The 14063-nt window shown below is 34.4% G+C and overlaps 1 protein-coding gene across 2 annotated transcripts in view; it reads right to left on the bottom strand.

Annotated features, from left to right (window-relative positions):
• Positions 1-14063, bottom strand: part of CNTN1 (contactin 1) — a 159939-nt gene that overhangs the window by 35696 nt on the left and 110180 nt on the right. For both annotated transcript variants that reach the window (XM_007426003.4, XM_088141735.1), the window contains exons 15-17: positions 12407-12582; positions 4998-5118; positions 2401-2559 (exon numbers count right to left, since the gene is read on the bottom strand). In XM_007426003.4, coding sequence (XP_007426065.1) covers positions 2401-2559; positions 4998-5118; positions 12407-12582 — 456 coding nt within the window. The remainder of the gene's footprint in view (positions 1-2400; positions 2560-4997; positions 5119-12406; positions 12583-14063) is intronic.

The following is a 14063-nucleotide window of genomic DNA, read 5'->3' as shown; positions in this document are numbered from 1 at the left end:
TGCAAACATTATTTTTGTACATTTCTATACACCTTTTGGAAAGAAGTGCAAAATTCTGAACAGTGTGCATATCAAGAGATAACTGCATTCATATTTGCATATTACCTTAGGAAACAGCTCATGATTATAATAATGGACTGATTTTTTAAAAGAAAAAGTATTATAGTATAGGCTTTAATGGGTAAAACAATTACTTGAAATTAGAGTCAGAAACACATTGGGAATCAGTGTGGTTGGCGTAATGAATGAACCAATTGCCCAAAGTTTGATCAATACTATGGTAATGCTTTCTGTGCTCACTGATATAACAAAACTGTTTTGAAAAGCAGCCCTGGTGAATAGAAATTAAAGTAGTATTGCTTAGATGTCACACGCATTTCCTTTGATACTGCTGTTACATGAGCTTCCTATTATCAATAGGTCTAGTAGAATCTCTAACTAGCACACTTCTTCATTCTTCTGGAATCTGGGATTTTATCTATTTCCCTACCACATTATTTTCACACTGCCTAGAACAGTGTTTCTCAACCTTGGCAACTTTAAGTTCTGTGGATTTCACCTCCCAGCATGCTGGCTGGAGAATTCTGGGAGTTGTAGTCCACACATCTTAAAGTTGCTAAGGTTGAGAAACACTTGTCCTAGGTGCTTGTCCTCATCCATACAAAACTGACTCCAAAAAATGTTCAGTATTTTTAGTCTGTCTCAGTCACTAGATTATAGCGTAAATTAGACCTGTGTGTGATTTACATACTGATAATCTTCATGTTGATAATCCTGGAAATTATTCCTCCAACCATGGTCTCAAAACTATGTAGTTCCTAAGGCTAATATAGATAGATAACTGAGAAGGATACCAATGTAGTTAACACCATTTTATAAGAGAGAGGGTATCTATGGAATATGGATCCACATAAACCCAAACCATGTATTCATATTAAGCAACAACAACAAAGAAGTTGGGAGCATCTTGAGTTACAAGATATACAGCAACAATTTAAACATAGTGTATAAGATGCAATAGACTAAATTATAAACTGGTTTTTCTAATTTAGCTATAGGGAGATATATCAGTGCTACATACAGCATAAAATATAGACTTGTGCTTTTGTACAATCTACTGGCTACCTTGGCTACATACAGTCTTGCCAGTACAGATTGTCCCCAGTTTAAGAACAAGTTCCGTTCCCCAGGTCTGTCCTTAAGTCGAATTTATAGGAATCAGGAACAATATTATTGTATAACACTATATAAGTAGTATTGTGTAATTAACTTGATCCAGCATATATTTAATTTGGATCATTGTGCATTTAATTTGAATTTTGCTACAATAGGCTCCGTTCTTAAGTATGGGTCGTCTGTAACCTAGTTGTTCTTAACCCAGAGACTTCCTGTAAGAGACATAGGCATTAAGGAATATAAAGGGCATGTGTAAATATATTGCACTACACTATACTTTAAAACCTGTATAATGATGATTAGTGCAGATTATCATCCCATCATATCTGTATCATCTCTCCACTTTCCAATTTTCATGTGTATCTTACTTTCCCAATGTATATTCTACTTTCCCTAGCCTATACCCGTTAAAGTAGCACTAGTTATGTACCTTAGCCAATGCTACTTTATAAATTGAGGGGGGTCATCTCATATTCACACAACAACAGAATAAGCTGTTGAAACCAAAGTAGCAAAAATCTAGTATGCTATCCATCTATTTCCAAGGTTTTTCTTTGAAGACTACCTGGAAGATTAGACCTTGCTTGGGACAAGCTGATAGTTAATGTACAATATTTGAAATTTGTAGGAAAATAAAGTTGGGGCCCAGGGTGGGGGATTTGCAAAAGAATCAGGGCAGGAGATAAGGAGTTATTCCTTCTTAAAAATAAGGCATAATTCTAGATTTACAAAGCGCAGTTGCTGTATTCTTAGAACATATTATACCCAAATAAATACACTGCACTTCACTTGACATAACTTGCAAATGCATGCCAGGAAAATGGCTTAAACAAAAACTGCCTAGACCTTTAACTTAGCCTAGTGTCTGTGCAAATACAGCAATTGAGTCCTAAGATGTAGGTATTTAGTAAATTATCTATTTTGTACAGTAATGTAATATTTTATGACACTTAACGTGCTTAAGAAAATCATGTGACACCGTGGTACACATGTGGGCATTCAGATGTATATCTAGCGGTTAGCCAATTGTCGTTGTGGTTTCCAGTTTGTAGCATGCTATCAGAGACAGTTAAAACAGCGTTTGCCCTCTTCTACTAGCAAAAGTGTCTCATGAATAGAACTGTATGGATATTTTACTATTTAAAATAATTTATGTAAGTAAGTAAGTAAGTAAATAAATAAATAAATTAGGCTCCAAGTTAACATTTTAAATACGATCCTTACCTGTTTTCATATCTTTCCAATACTCGGACAGAAAAGTCCTTGACTGAATAGTGTAATTTGAAATAGGACTATGATTTTCTGTCCCACGACTCCACGTAAGAATTACAGATGTGTTTTTAATGTCTTCTACTTTGAGCCCTCCAGGGGGTCCTGGGGGACCTGAAAAATATTTCCAGGAAAAATAATGACACAATCTTGTTAAAAAGTGAACTGATATTAAGAAATAAAATGTTTTAAACTGTATCACTATATACTTAGTTAAGATAAATTATATCATTACAGCTTTCTGTAACCCACTATTCTCATATATTAAGATTTAATCTGCAGAATCTCAGCTGGCATGGCCAAATGAAATGTTGGGATTTGAAGCATAGAAGGGGACACTAGACTGGAAAGTCCATTTCATAAAGTAACACCATAGCTTTGGTCTCATACAAATCCAATAACAAAATCAAAAGAAATTGTATCAGAACCTGTCTTAAACATAATACCGCACAGCTATTAAAAGCTGTCGTTTCTAAATGCCTTTGTTCCACAAGATGATAGAAAATGATAAAGGAAAAGAAATGAATCCTTTTTATTATCTCCTTCATACTTATACTACCATGCTAATAAAACTAACTCTGTTAAGAGTAACAACACTTAAATTAAGCCTTTGATGACTATAATTTCAATGACAGCTCTTTCCTAATTAAAGATAAATGAAAGAGAAGAGTGAAATGTAGTTCTCTTTATCTATTGACTTCTGTTGATTTTGTTTATTTACTGGCCTTCCAGATTCAACAGATAAATACAATTTCATCTGATTTTGAGAGAGAGAATTAGGTGATTTCTGATAAATCCAGGGTGAGACTGGAAATCTCACTGACCTCAGAATAAATGAAATTTAAGATAGACAACTGGGATAAATTTTGTTTAATAGTAAATTTATTAAAGATTATAATTACAACAGAAAAAACTAATATAAATTTTAAAAATATAGGATAAAAAGAAAGAGTAGAAAGTGCAGAAAAGAAAGAGAAAAATGGCAAAAGAAATAGAAAAGAAAGAAAAGTAAGAATAAAGAAAAAGAAAAGAAATATATAAAGAAGTGACTTCCCACCTTCATCACAACAAGTATAAACAATTTTGGTAACTTATCACCTCCTCTTAAAATATAACAAATGAACTCTTCTTCCCATATCCCATATGTTATCTATAAACAAATCCATAAAGCATCATTATTTCAGCCTTGGTGTCAGCAAAAGTCATTAAGGGTTACCAAAAATAAAACATATCTATTTTAACCTTGATCAAATAAACCAACTTTCTATTCCTTCCTTTTATTTCTAACAATTTTAGTCTTTAGTCCATTCAAATAATGTCATGTTCATGAGATTCTTCAAAACTTTAACAATCTCTGTTGCACATTTTAGTTATAAACTTATCCAGGTCACACTCTTGGTTTATTGTTTGTATATCCCTTTTAATTATTAAGATATCAGCTGGCTTCTTTTGTATGTCCAATGTAACATTCTTTTTCCATGTCATTCTTGTAGCCTGACATATGTAAATCCACTTTTAACTCAGCCATGATCTTGTCAGGTACAACTTATTCCTTTTCCATAACATCTTTTAGACACAGTCTACCTATAGAGGCAGACACTTTTAAAATTAACTTCTGGGTCCATTGTTCAAAAATATCCTTCAGTATGTCCAATATTATTGCTTCATTCTATAATTGTAAGTTGAGTTTATGAGTTCTCCTTTAATTGTAATCTTTAGTTCCTTCTAGTGTCCAATTTTTAAACTCTTATTTTTTTTATTCAAAAGCATTTTTCCATGGAAAATACTCTTTGTCATTAATTCCAAAATCTTATTTTAAATTTAGTAACTTTTATTTTAGAAAGTTTTAATCACCCTTTTGCTATTCACCCTTTTTTTAATTAAAAAAAAATAAGTTCGTAAACTTGTAGTTAAAATTTTCATTCATTAAAAATTGAAGGAAACTCACCCATTGCTGTCAAACTTGTCTAGCCAAGGTTTCTAATAGCTAAAAAGCAGTTAACAAGCAATTTCTGAAAATGATTAGAAAAGGAAGTATGCAAAGTTAGTGTCCTTTCCAAGGTGCCGACCACAGCTTGAGCAGCATGGCTATTCACTCTTCTCCAAGAGGCTCTAAAGCTGCTGGAGACTGCTGTCTTGTGGTCTCCTTGTGAGGAGATGTAGATGATCTTAAGTCCTCTCCTTGTCAGGAGAGGAATTATGGAAGAGCTGGTCTACTCACTAGCTCTTCATTCCACCATGGTCTTGAGTCCGCCATTTCTTCCTCTGGAAGCCCAGCTGGGCTAAACTTCCGAAGTTATTTCCAAATTATTGAAAGTTTCAAGGAGAAATATAATTATGAGATTGGCTTCCCTATGTCATATTTCTAAAGGTGATGAATTTTGAGAATAAGAATGTTGAATTCATAAGCTCATCCCTGATACTTATATGATGCTAATTCATGTTGAAATTCCTATATAACACCCCCCAAATATTATATCATAGTTTTGTAATGAATAATATTGTGGGGATAGTGTTTTAATCTTTTTTTTTAATTAAAATAAAAATCTTACCTCTCACAACAAGATCAGCTGAAGCTGTGGCATTATCAACAATTGACTGAGCAACACATGTGTATCTTCCAGCATGCCGCAACTGGGCATTTTTGACAATAAGTTCACCGTTGTCTCTTATCTATAAATCAGAAAAAATCAGTAACAGTCCTTTAAATTTAGATGTCATACAGAACTCAAAATATTCCTAAACATAAAGTATTCCTAAAAATAAATCAATAAAATGAATAAGACATCTTTCTGAGCTGTCTCTAGCTCTTGAAAAATAATATAAATAGCCCCTATATCAATTAATAATATAGTTAAAAATACAAACATTTGTGAAAACAGATTTCACTCTCAAATGCATTAATGGTTTAATCTTAGAACATAATTTGACACAATAGAATGTTTTCTTAAAATAATTTCTCTCCCCTTTTTGGCAGAATACCAACCAATTATTTGTATCTCTTGCTGCAAAGGACATATTGAAAGTTTTGTTTTTTTAAAGATTTTTTATCCCACCTTTATTATTTTTTATAAATAACTCAAGGCAGCTTCTTCCCCCTATTACTCCTTCTTCCTCCTATTTTCCCCACAACAAAAACCCTGTGAGGTGAGTTGGGCTGAGAGTTAGTGACTGCTCCAAAGTCACCCAGCCGGTTTTCATGAAAGCGGGACTAGAACTCACCGTCTCCTGGTTTCTAGCCTGGTGCCTTAACCACTAGACCAAACTGGCCAGTATTTTCTCCAAAGGACATACTGAAAGTGTTGTTTGTGTAGTTGTCTCAATTAAAGCACTACTTAAATGTAGAGAAATAACCTTGAATCTGATAATGACCATCCAAGATTTGGGTATTTATAGCCATATAAAACCATAGGATTGTCCAAAAATATACTACTCACATATGCATTTTAGTAAGTTCTTCAATTATCTTCTTAGATATCTAGAATACTTTGAAATGTAGTGAAACAAAAAAAGATTTTAACTACTATTCCAGAATAGTTAATTTTTTGCTGCTTCAATATTCTTAATTCATTCCTGATTATTCACTTATTTCAAGGCATTCAGCATCCCAGTGGGGAACAGGGAGATAAAAGCTCTTCTGGGGTGATTGTAATACTCATTTACATTTTTTTATTGAGGCATTAGAAAAGAGTACAAAAACAATTTTTTTAGAACAAGCATTTTTAAAATTTTATTGTAATGAGTCTTAATGATTTTCAATAGTGAAAACTGAAGTTCCTTCAGTAATGAACCATGTCCAGGATGTAAATGCTTATTAATGAGGCAACCATGTTCTATTTATTCAAATATTTATAGCCTGCCTATACTCAACAAAATATTTTCAAATTCATGCGCTTATATACAAATTGGAAAGACTACAGGAGAACACAGTCTGTTGACTGCAACAACAATAAAGTGAAAATTGTTTCATGGCCTATGGAGCATATTTATTTCTGATTAACTGCCATATTGGAAAAAAAAAATACCAGGAATGACGACCTTAGTAAACACATATTGTATCATGGTAAAAGCATGCATACATACACACCCACACATAATATATGCTGCTATTCTTATGTGGTAAATTAATTGTATACTATGATTACTTTTCATTTTGGAAAAGTAGCTTAGGAAACAAAACTCTTACTCAGGAATGTTCCATATAATCAGGTTGTCAATGTAAATCAAAACAATTTTTTAAAAAAAACTTGGATATTGCCCGGAGTCCACCTTTGGTTGTTTAAAATGCTGAACTGACAACTATATGTATGATAGTCCACAGAAACCATGCATAGCAATATCAACTTGTGTCCAAGCTATGCAACAGCAGAGTGAAGGAGGAAAGCATGCCATATTTTCATCTCTAGATGGCATCAATTTGCATATGAATGATCTATGGAATCAACATTTAGTGGTTTATAATCCAGCTATCCAATCCTCTGTGGGTTCTCAGAATAAAAATAAAAATAAAGCTTACCAAGCAAGTAACCAGAATGATCAGCAGCTTGTTTTAGCCACAGCATTGAAATACATACCTAGTTATGTTTCCATTGAAAACCTCAGTGTGGATGGATTACAAAGTACAAGAACTGAAATTTGAAGTGGAAACTGTGATAGCTGCTTCAGATATATTTCCTAGTATATATCCAAATAGCTTTCAGAAATTTATCAATGTTTAAACCAAAGACCATTAAAAAAACCCCAACTAGGCTGAGTACATAAACTCCTTTTAAATGTTGCTACTGATGTTTAACATATTTCCTTTCTTAAACTTTGATACATCTGAGAATCACTTTCTGCATGATGGTACAAGCAATTATGCTTTCTTAAAGTGAGCACTGCATTTTTTCTGTTAACCGTATATAGTATTCAGACCTTCAAAATAAAGATGTATGTTTACTTTTTGTAAAAAAAAAAATAATAATAATGCAGAAAGACTTAAACCATTCATTAGCTTGGCATAATTCAGATTGTGCTTGACTGTAACTGCAACTGCTGAATTGTGCTGGAAAAACCAACAGAATCATATGACATGATTTTCCACCTAGTTCACACTATAGGCATAAAAGGGTAACCTGTGGACCACGGACTGCATGCACTAAAACAAATGAATTAAAAAAATATTGCCCTTCTCTCCTTCTGGTTTGGCCCTCCAGAAGACTGGGAGATCAATCCAAATGTTGCCCATCCTTTTTTAAAGATGATCAAATGTGACTTAGCTCTAAACATAGGCTTGAGGATGGAGCTGAGATTCACAAATTCAAGAAACCTATCCAAAAGTTACAAACTAGCTCCAAGACTTTAGACTCCAGAAAGAAGCTTTACAAATTTTCCTTGCTATGTAAAAGTATTTGTCACTTCCAATACCACTCAACTGGATTTCTCCTGGTTACCTTAACCAGCAGGAAAAGTTCAGCATGCGCACAGTTGATGTCATTTGACCAAGGATTATCTTGTCCATTTCCTTAGACCATACAACCGAAATCCATCATTTACAGCTAAATAAGCAAGCATCAGTAGAACACTTATATCTAGCAAAATAATGCAATCTACACCGGAACAGACCACTTCATTTGTCTAGCAAAAATGCCATAGCAGATTGCCTAAGCTCAGTATCACTAATATAATTTGACAACTAAAAATAAGCCAGTTAAATAGCAGTTGCCTTTCAAAAGGAGAAAGATGTGGTATCAGCATCATGGAATTATTCCAATCACCCACCAATAATGTCCAGAACTGTAAACAGCAAACCTTATTCAAAGCTGCCACCTGGTGGATAAACATAATTCCCCATTAAGAAATAGGATTATTGATTAATCATTTTTACAAAGAAGCCAACTAAATTTTAGAGTACAACTGAGTACACACATAGGCTTTTCCTTAGCTCAAGATGAGTAGGAGTTTTTCCAGAGTTAGGTTTTAGGATTATAGGATTTAGCATTTTAAAACCACAGTTTGTTAAAGAATCCATAATAGCTTATTCCTCACATAATGCTAAGCAGTAATGTGTGAGTTTGCATATCATACTAAGCAAAAAAACAGAAAAGTCACATTATAGTTTAGCACTATATTTAAATCAGCCTATGCTATGTTGTGTGTGTGAGAGAGAGTTCAAGTCAGTGTTGATTCCTGGTGACTGCCTGGACAAGTCCCTCCAGTTTTCTTGGCAAGATTTGGTTTGCCATTGCCTGTTTCCTAGGGTGGAGAGAGGGTGACTGGCCCAAGGTCACCCAGCTGGCTTTGTGGCTAAGGCAGGACTAGAACTCCTGGTCTCCCAGTTTCTAGCCTGATGCTAGAACCACCACCCTGAACTGGCTGTCACGTGTCCCAATTACCACATTCAAACCCCTTATATTACAACTATATATTATAAAGCAAGTTTATGTTAACTCTGATAATACTTATGCGAAGTACAAAAAACAAAAATTGAAGGAAAGGATCAGAAAAGGAGTATGACGTCATTCATTCATAACATTTTGTCTTTGCAGACTTTTCCCCAGATGAATATTGAAGGCTGTGTAGCCAGTAAGTGCTGTGTGATTCTTAGGCCGCTAAGATATAGATCTTCCCTCTGAACAATGTTATCAGACTAGAAGGGATTGGGAAACTAATATTCCAGGGCACATTCTAACCCTCAAATTCCTTTTATTTAGGCACACTTTCTCCATAATTTTTGAAAATTGACATATTGGTCTTCCTCCATTTGAAATGGAAATATAAAATGGTAATATAGAAAGAAAAAATATACAGTGACAATGACAAGTACGGTTGCCAAGGGGCCCAGGAGAGGACCCTATTCTGTCATGGCACCCGTCCTTTGGAATAACATCTCTCTGAAGATTCAATTGGCCCTTCCCTGTTGGCCTTTCTCAAGGCCTTGAAGGCTTGGCTCTATGGCTGGGGCTCTAGGTGTGTGATGGAGCCCTTTTCTTGGTTTTGCTGAGTGTTTGATAATTGCTTTTATAATTTTTCCTAGCTGTTTTATATATATATATATATATATATATATATATATATATATATATTAATCATTTGAATATTGTTAGCTGCCCAGAGTCATATATTTGAGATGGGCAGCCATATAAATCGAATGAACGACTGAATGACTGAATGACTGAATGAATGAGAAAACTGCATGATGTGTCCAGAAAGCCAACAGGAGCTAAGCTCAGTCTAACCCGTTAGATTCCTCCCTGGCTTTTACACCGTTACTTCATTGCGCTGAAATGTTCAGAACATGTAAATGTTAAACATAAAACTGCTTTTGAATCGAATCTTTCTTTGCTATTTATAGCCTATCCTAAAAAAGCAGTCAAGAATACGTGAGTCAGTTATAAGCCTAATTTTAGCTCACGCTGTAGATTTTTAGCTATCAAATTGTTTCTTTTATTGTTCTTTAATATCCAAGGACATATGTGTTATACACAAGTTTCTCTTTGTACACAAAACATCTTTCTGCATATGCAACTTCTCATAAAGTAAAATCCCTTTATATACTTCAAACATTTTCTCAATGCATTTTTAATTTTTTTAAAATCAAAATGCACACATAGAAACATACATGCACAAGTAGCAATACTGATACTGGTATTCTGAGTACCTGACTGGAAGCATTAAGAGAGACTTCTGGGCATGCATTAGACATATTGGAACAGGCAGTTGGAGAATACAGTGTGAAACAATGCAGCACTTCTGATCTGCTGTTTCAAGGGAGGACACCCTGCTTTGTGAAGGCATTTAAAGCAAGAATTCTCTATGGGAGTGCTCCTCCTTTGGAACAGCTTATCCCTTGAGACAAGAGTGGATCTTATGACCTTTCCCAAACTTCACAACCTTGGTTGTTCCAAAAGTTTTTATAAATAATTTTTCTCCTATTTCTGTATAGGAAAATCCAGTGCTGGAGCTGGGCAACAGATCATTCAGTGGTCAAGTCATGTATGGGCCTTTGACAAAATCAACAGGGATTATTTATGAAGGAGAATAGATAGCAGGTAACCTGTCAAGTTTCCATTTTCCATTTGGCAAGAATGTCATAAAAGCCAGGTGATTCAGAAGTGAATGCTCCTGCAGAATCCTAATTTAACTCACAATGTTATGGGGTTCAGGTTAATAGTTCTTCAGTACTATCATACAGGAATAAATTAGAAGAGGATAAAACTGCAAGAACCAATGTTGTAACTAGGTGAGTCATGTGGATATATTAATCTAAAACTAATCTAACTGAATTCTGGAGGATAAAACACAGTATGTTCTATGAAATAATTTATTTTCCTGTTCTGTGAAATTCTAATTCTTACCATAAGTCCCACACATGTGGGGGAAAAAATGTGTGAAAAAGAAGTTAGCTCCATCACAATAAACTTGCCTGCCCAAGTTCTATAGTAAGCCCAGGTTCAAATCTGCACTGGAACAACTGTGCAGATGGAGCTGATGTTTAATGCTTTATTTCCAAAAATGGAAATAAATGGAATAAATGGAAAATTCCTCACCATGATCAATGTAGCCAGGAAACATGCTTCAGCTGGTCCAATGGAAGCTTTCTACCTTTCTTTGACTGTTGAGGAGTTAAATGGGGAGGGTGATTTTGCCAAAAAAAAAGTGGTTGGAAGGAAGGGATACCTTCTGTATATGGCCCTGCTGAACTGGACTTTTATGCTAAAGAACAGAAAATAAAAAAGAAAGTTGCATGCTATTTAATTAATGCAATGTGCAGCTTGACTCTCATTTAATTAATTTACACTATTTGTATATGGCTGACTCCACATGGACTCTCAGTGGTTTACAAGAACACACACAGAATCTATTATCACTAAAAGCACAACACAGAAACCAACCTTGTCTGGGATACCAGTAAGCAACATTTACATTTAAATCATCAATACAATTCATAGAATTATTCATTATAAACTCTGAGAAGAGCTCCCTTTTCACTACCTTCCTAAACACTGTTAGGGAAAAGATTATCCATATCTCTGGAGATATCGGATTCCACAGGGTGGGGAGTGTCTAATGAGAAACACCATGCATTTGCCCATCCACTCAGTATCTTATGTATTTGGGGAGGGAACTTTAACATCCTAGCTCCAAACAAACACACAGATGGGGCAGTTCTACTTGAAGGACCCAGCCATAAAGTGCCCAAAACAGCACTTTGAGAGGTTCTTTAGTAGCCATGGAAATGCAAGACATGGATACTCCAAGGCTTTGCATAAACAAGAAGTGCCAGATACTATATATTTTTTCTTCCTAGCGTTTTTCCCGCAGGTTCAGGTTCTACTTTTTTTTTTTTCTTCAGATCAACCAAATATTGATCCATTGATTGCGACAGGAATTGACCAACTGGCTTGTCACCCAAACCTGATGTTGTGGGCTGAGAAAGAGTGACTGGCCCAAATTCACCCAATCGGCTTTCATGCCTAAGGCGGGACTAGAACTCATATTCTCCTGGTTTCTAGCCTAGGGTTATAACCGTTAGACCAAACTGATTCTCTTGCCAGATACTATAAATGCAATAAATAAATAATGTACATGGTGTGACACTGAACATAGTTGCCTGGATTAATCATAGTGGGACTGATTCATGTCGATGATTCATGCTGCTGTCCCAAGTGCAGCTTTTCGTTTTGAGTTGCAAGAAGAACTTCCAAAGAAGACATTGGTCTGGATGAAGTAATACTCTCTGCTGCGCAAAGTCAGGACATGAAAATAAAAAACTTATGGAATAACTTGTTTTGATGCTGGAGTGCTACCAATGAATCTATGAACTTTTTATAGGAGGTTATAATATTGTGGCTCATAAGACAGTAACTTTCATTTCTTTAGGAGTAATTAGTCTCCCTTTTCCTTTACCCAACATTCCAAGGGAAAAAAATCACACCAGCCAAATGTAAATGGGTCAACATAGAAATGTGAGGCAACTCACCATGATGGACCGTTCATAATGATCACTCTCTTTATCAACATCTATTGGATATCCATTTAAGAGCCAAATAAAAGTCAGGTCTAAAGAAGGATCATGGGATGCAAGACATTGCATTGTAGCATTCAGTCCAACAATGACATCAACGTTAGTTGGTGCTAATGTTATCCTTGTTGCAGCTGTGCAGTTAACAAAAAAAAGGGGGGGTTATATGTTAGCAAGACAGATGTGCAATAATTAAGCTTCTGATCTATTTGTCTTCATACATGAAAAACTTAAAACTTTACTATGGATGACTATGTATTTCAATAGTAAAAGAGATACAATTAAAAACATTTTTAACATTAGTGGTTCTTTTGTTGAGTCTTTTCTTACTATGCTAATTCTGACACCATTTTCATTTTCTGAACATAGGTAGAAATGGTTTTTACTTAGCCTTTCAGGGATTTTAATTAAATATAATTCTAGCCCAATCTTAGGGTCAAAAGTAAAAATTACTGTACGCAATCTGTAACCTGTCAAAAAGAATTCATAAGAGAGCTGTTTGGGGGCCCACCAAAATAATGTACCCTATTTCTATGCTACTGATGAGAGGATCATCCAGGGATGAGGTATCATGTGAATTTACCATGCCACACCAATCTCTTGGCAGGAATTGCATTAATGTCCCAGATCATAGCTGAGACTAGAATCAGCAACTACCAGCAAGAGATACTTAAAATTTGCTCCAGGCTAATTTTAGAAATTCCATCTTCATGGGACATTAATAAAGTGTGGGAGAAAATCTGTATTTGTGCCAACTGGAGTAAAATCTCTGCAACAAAAATTGTAAGGTGAATGATTCAAATCCTCCCAAACCAAATTTGGTGATCCAAATTCATATTAGTACCATGTAAATTTACTGCAGGGTAGATAAGAAAAGAACAGGTTACAGGTACCTGCAATGTAATTAATATAACAAGGAAGTTCAGAATTAAACACATTTATCTATACTTGAAATATTTTATTTATAAAATACTTGAAGTATTTTATTTATAGTATTTACCTATAAATAAAATACTCAATTAGCTACTTTCTTATAAGAGTACATGAGATTCCAGTCTTAATATAAATTATGTGCACAAAATATTTCCTATTCCTCAATAATATTTAAAGTCACTTGTATGAAATACTCCAACATATTATATGAATAATAGTACTATAAACAGTGACTTGTTAAGTGATTTGGTGCCAATGATTTTAACTTAATCATGTTTAAAATTATGTGAATTAGATTTAGTTAACTTTAAAATACTACCATATAAAGCTATGATACATGTTGTTTTACTCTGAGGAAATAACAATGTCCATGCTATTTGACTAGTGCAAATTGTACTTCAATACTAATAGTTTTTATTGTGTCTCTAAAATGTTCTTCCTCTCTGTTATACATACAAATAAATATATGTATACTTGATTTAACTTTTAATATATGAGTAACTGTACATATAATGAAGCAGTCTATAGGTCAAGAAAGCTTATGCTATAATAAATGCGTCAATTGTCATAAGACTTCACTGTTTTGGGACGCACTAGATTAATTCAGCAACTCTTCTGTAAAGTGGAAACTCAGTGAGCCGCATACAAAAAGATCAATAAACAGAATCAGAGACAAAGTATA

This window comes from Python bivittatus, unplaced genomic scaffold (genome assembly GCF_059951505.1).
Source record: "Python bivittatus isolate LINGU-HERP-01145 unplaced genomic scaffold, Pbiv_v1 ctg000330_np1212, whole genome shotgun sequence".
Classification (NCBI taxonomy): Eukaryota; Metazoa; Chordata; class Lepidosauria; order Squamata; family Pythonidae; genus Python; species Python bivittatus.
Note: the sequence above shows the minus strand (reverse complement) of the source record. Positions and strands in the feature narration are given on the sequence as shown.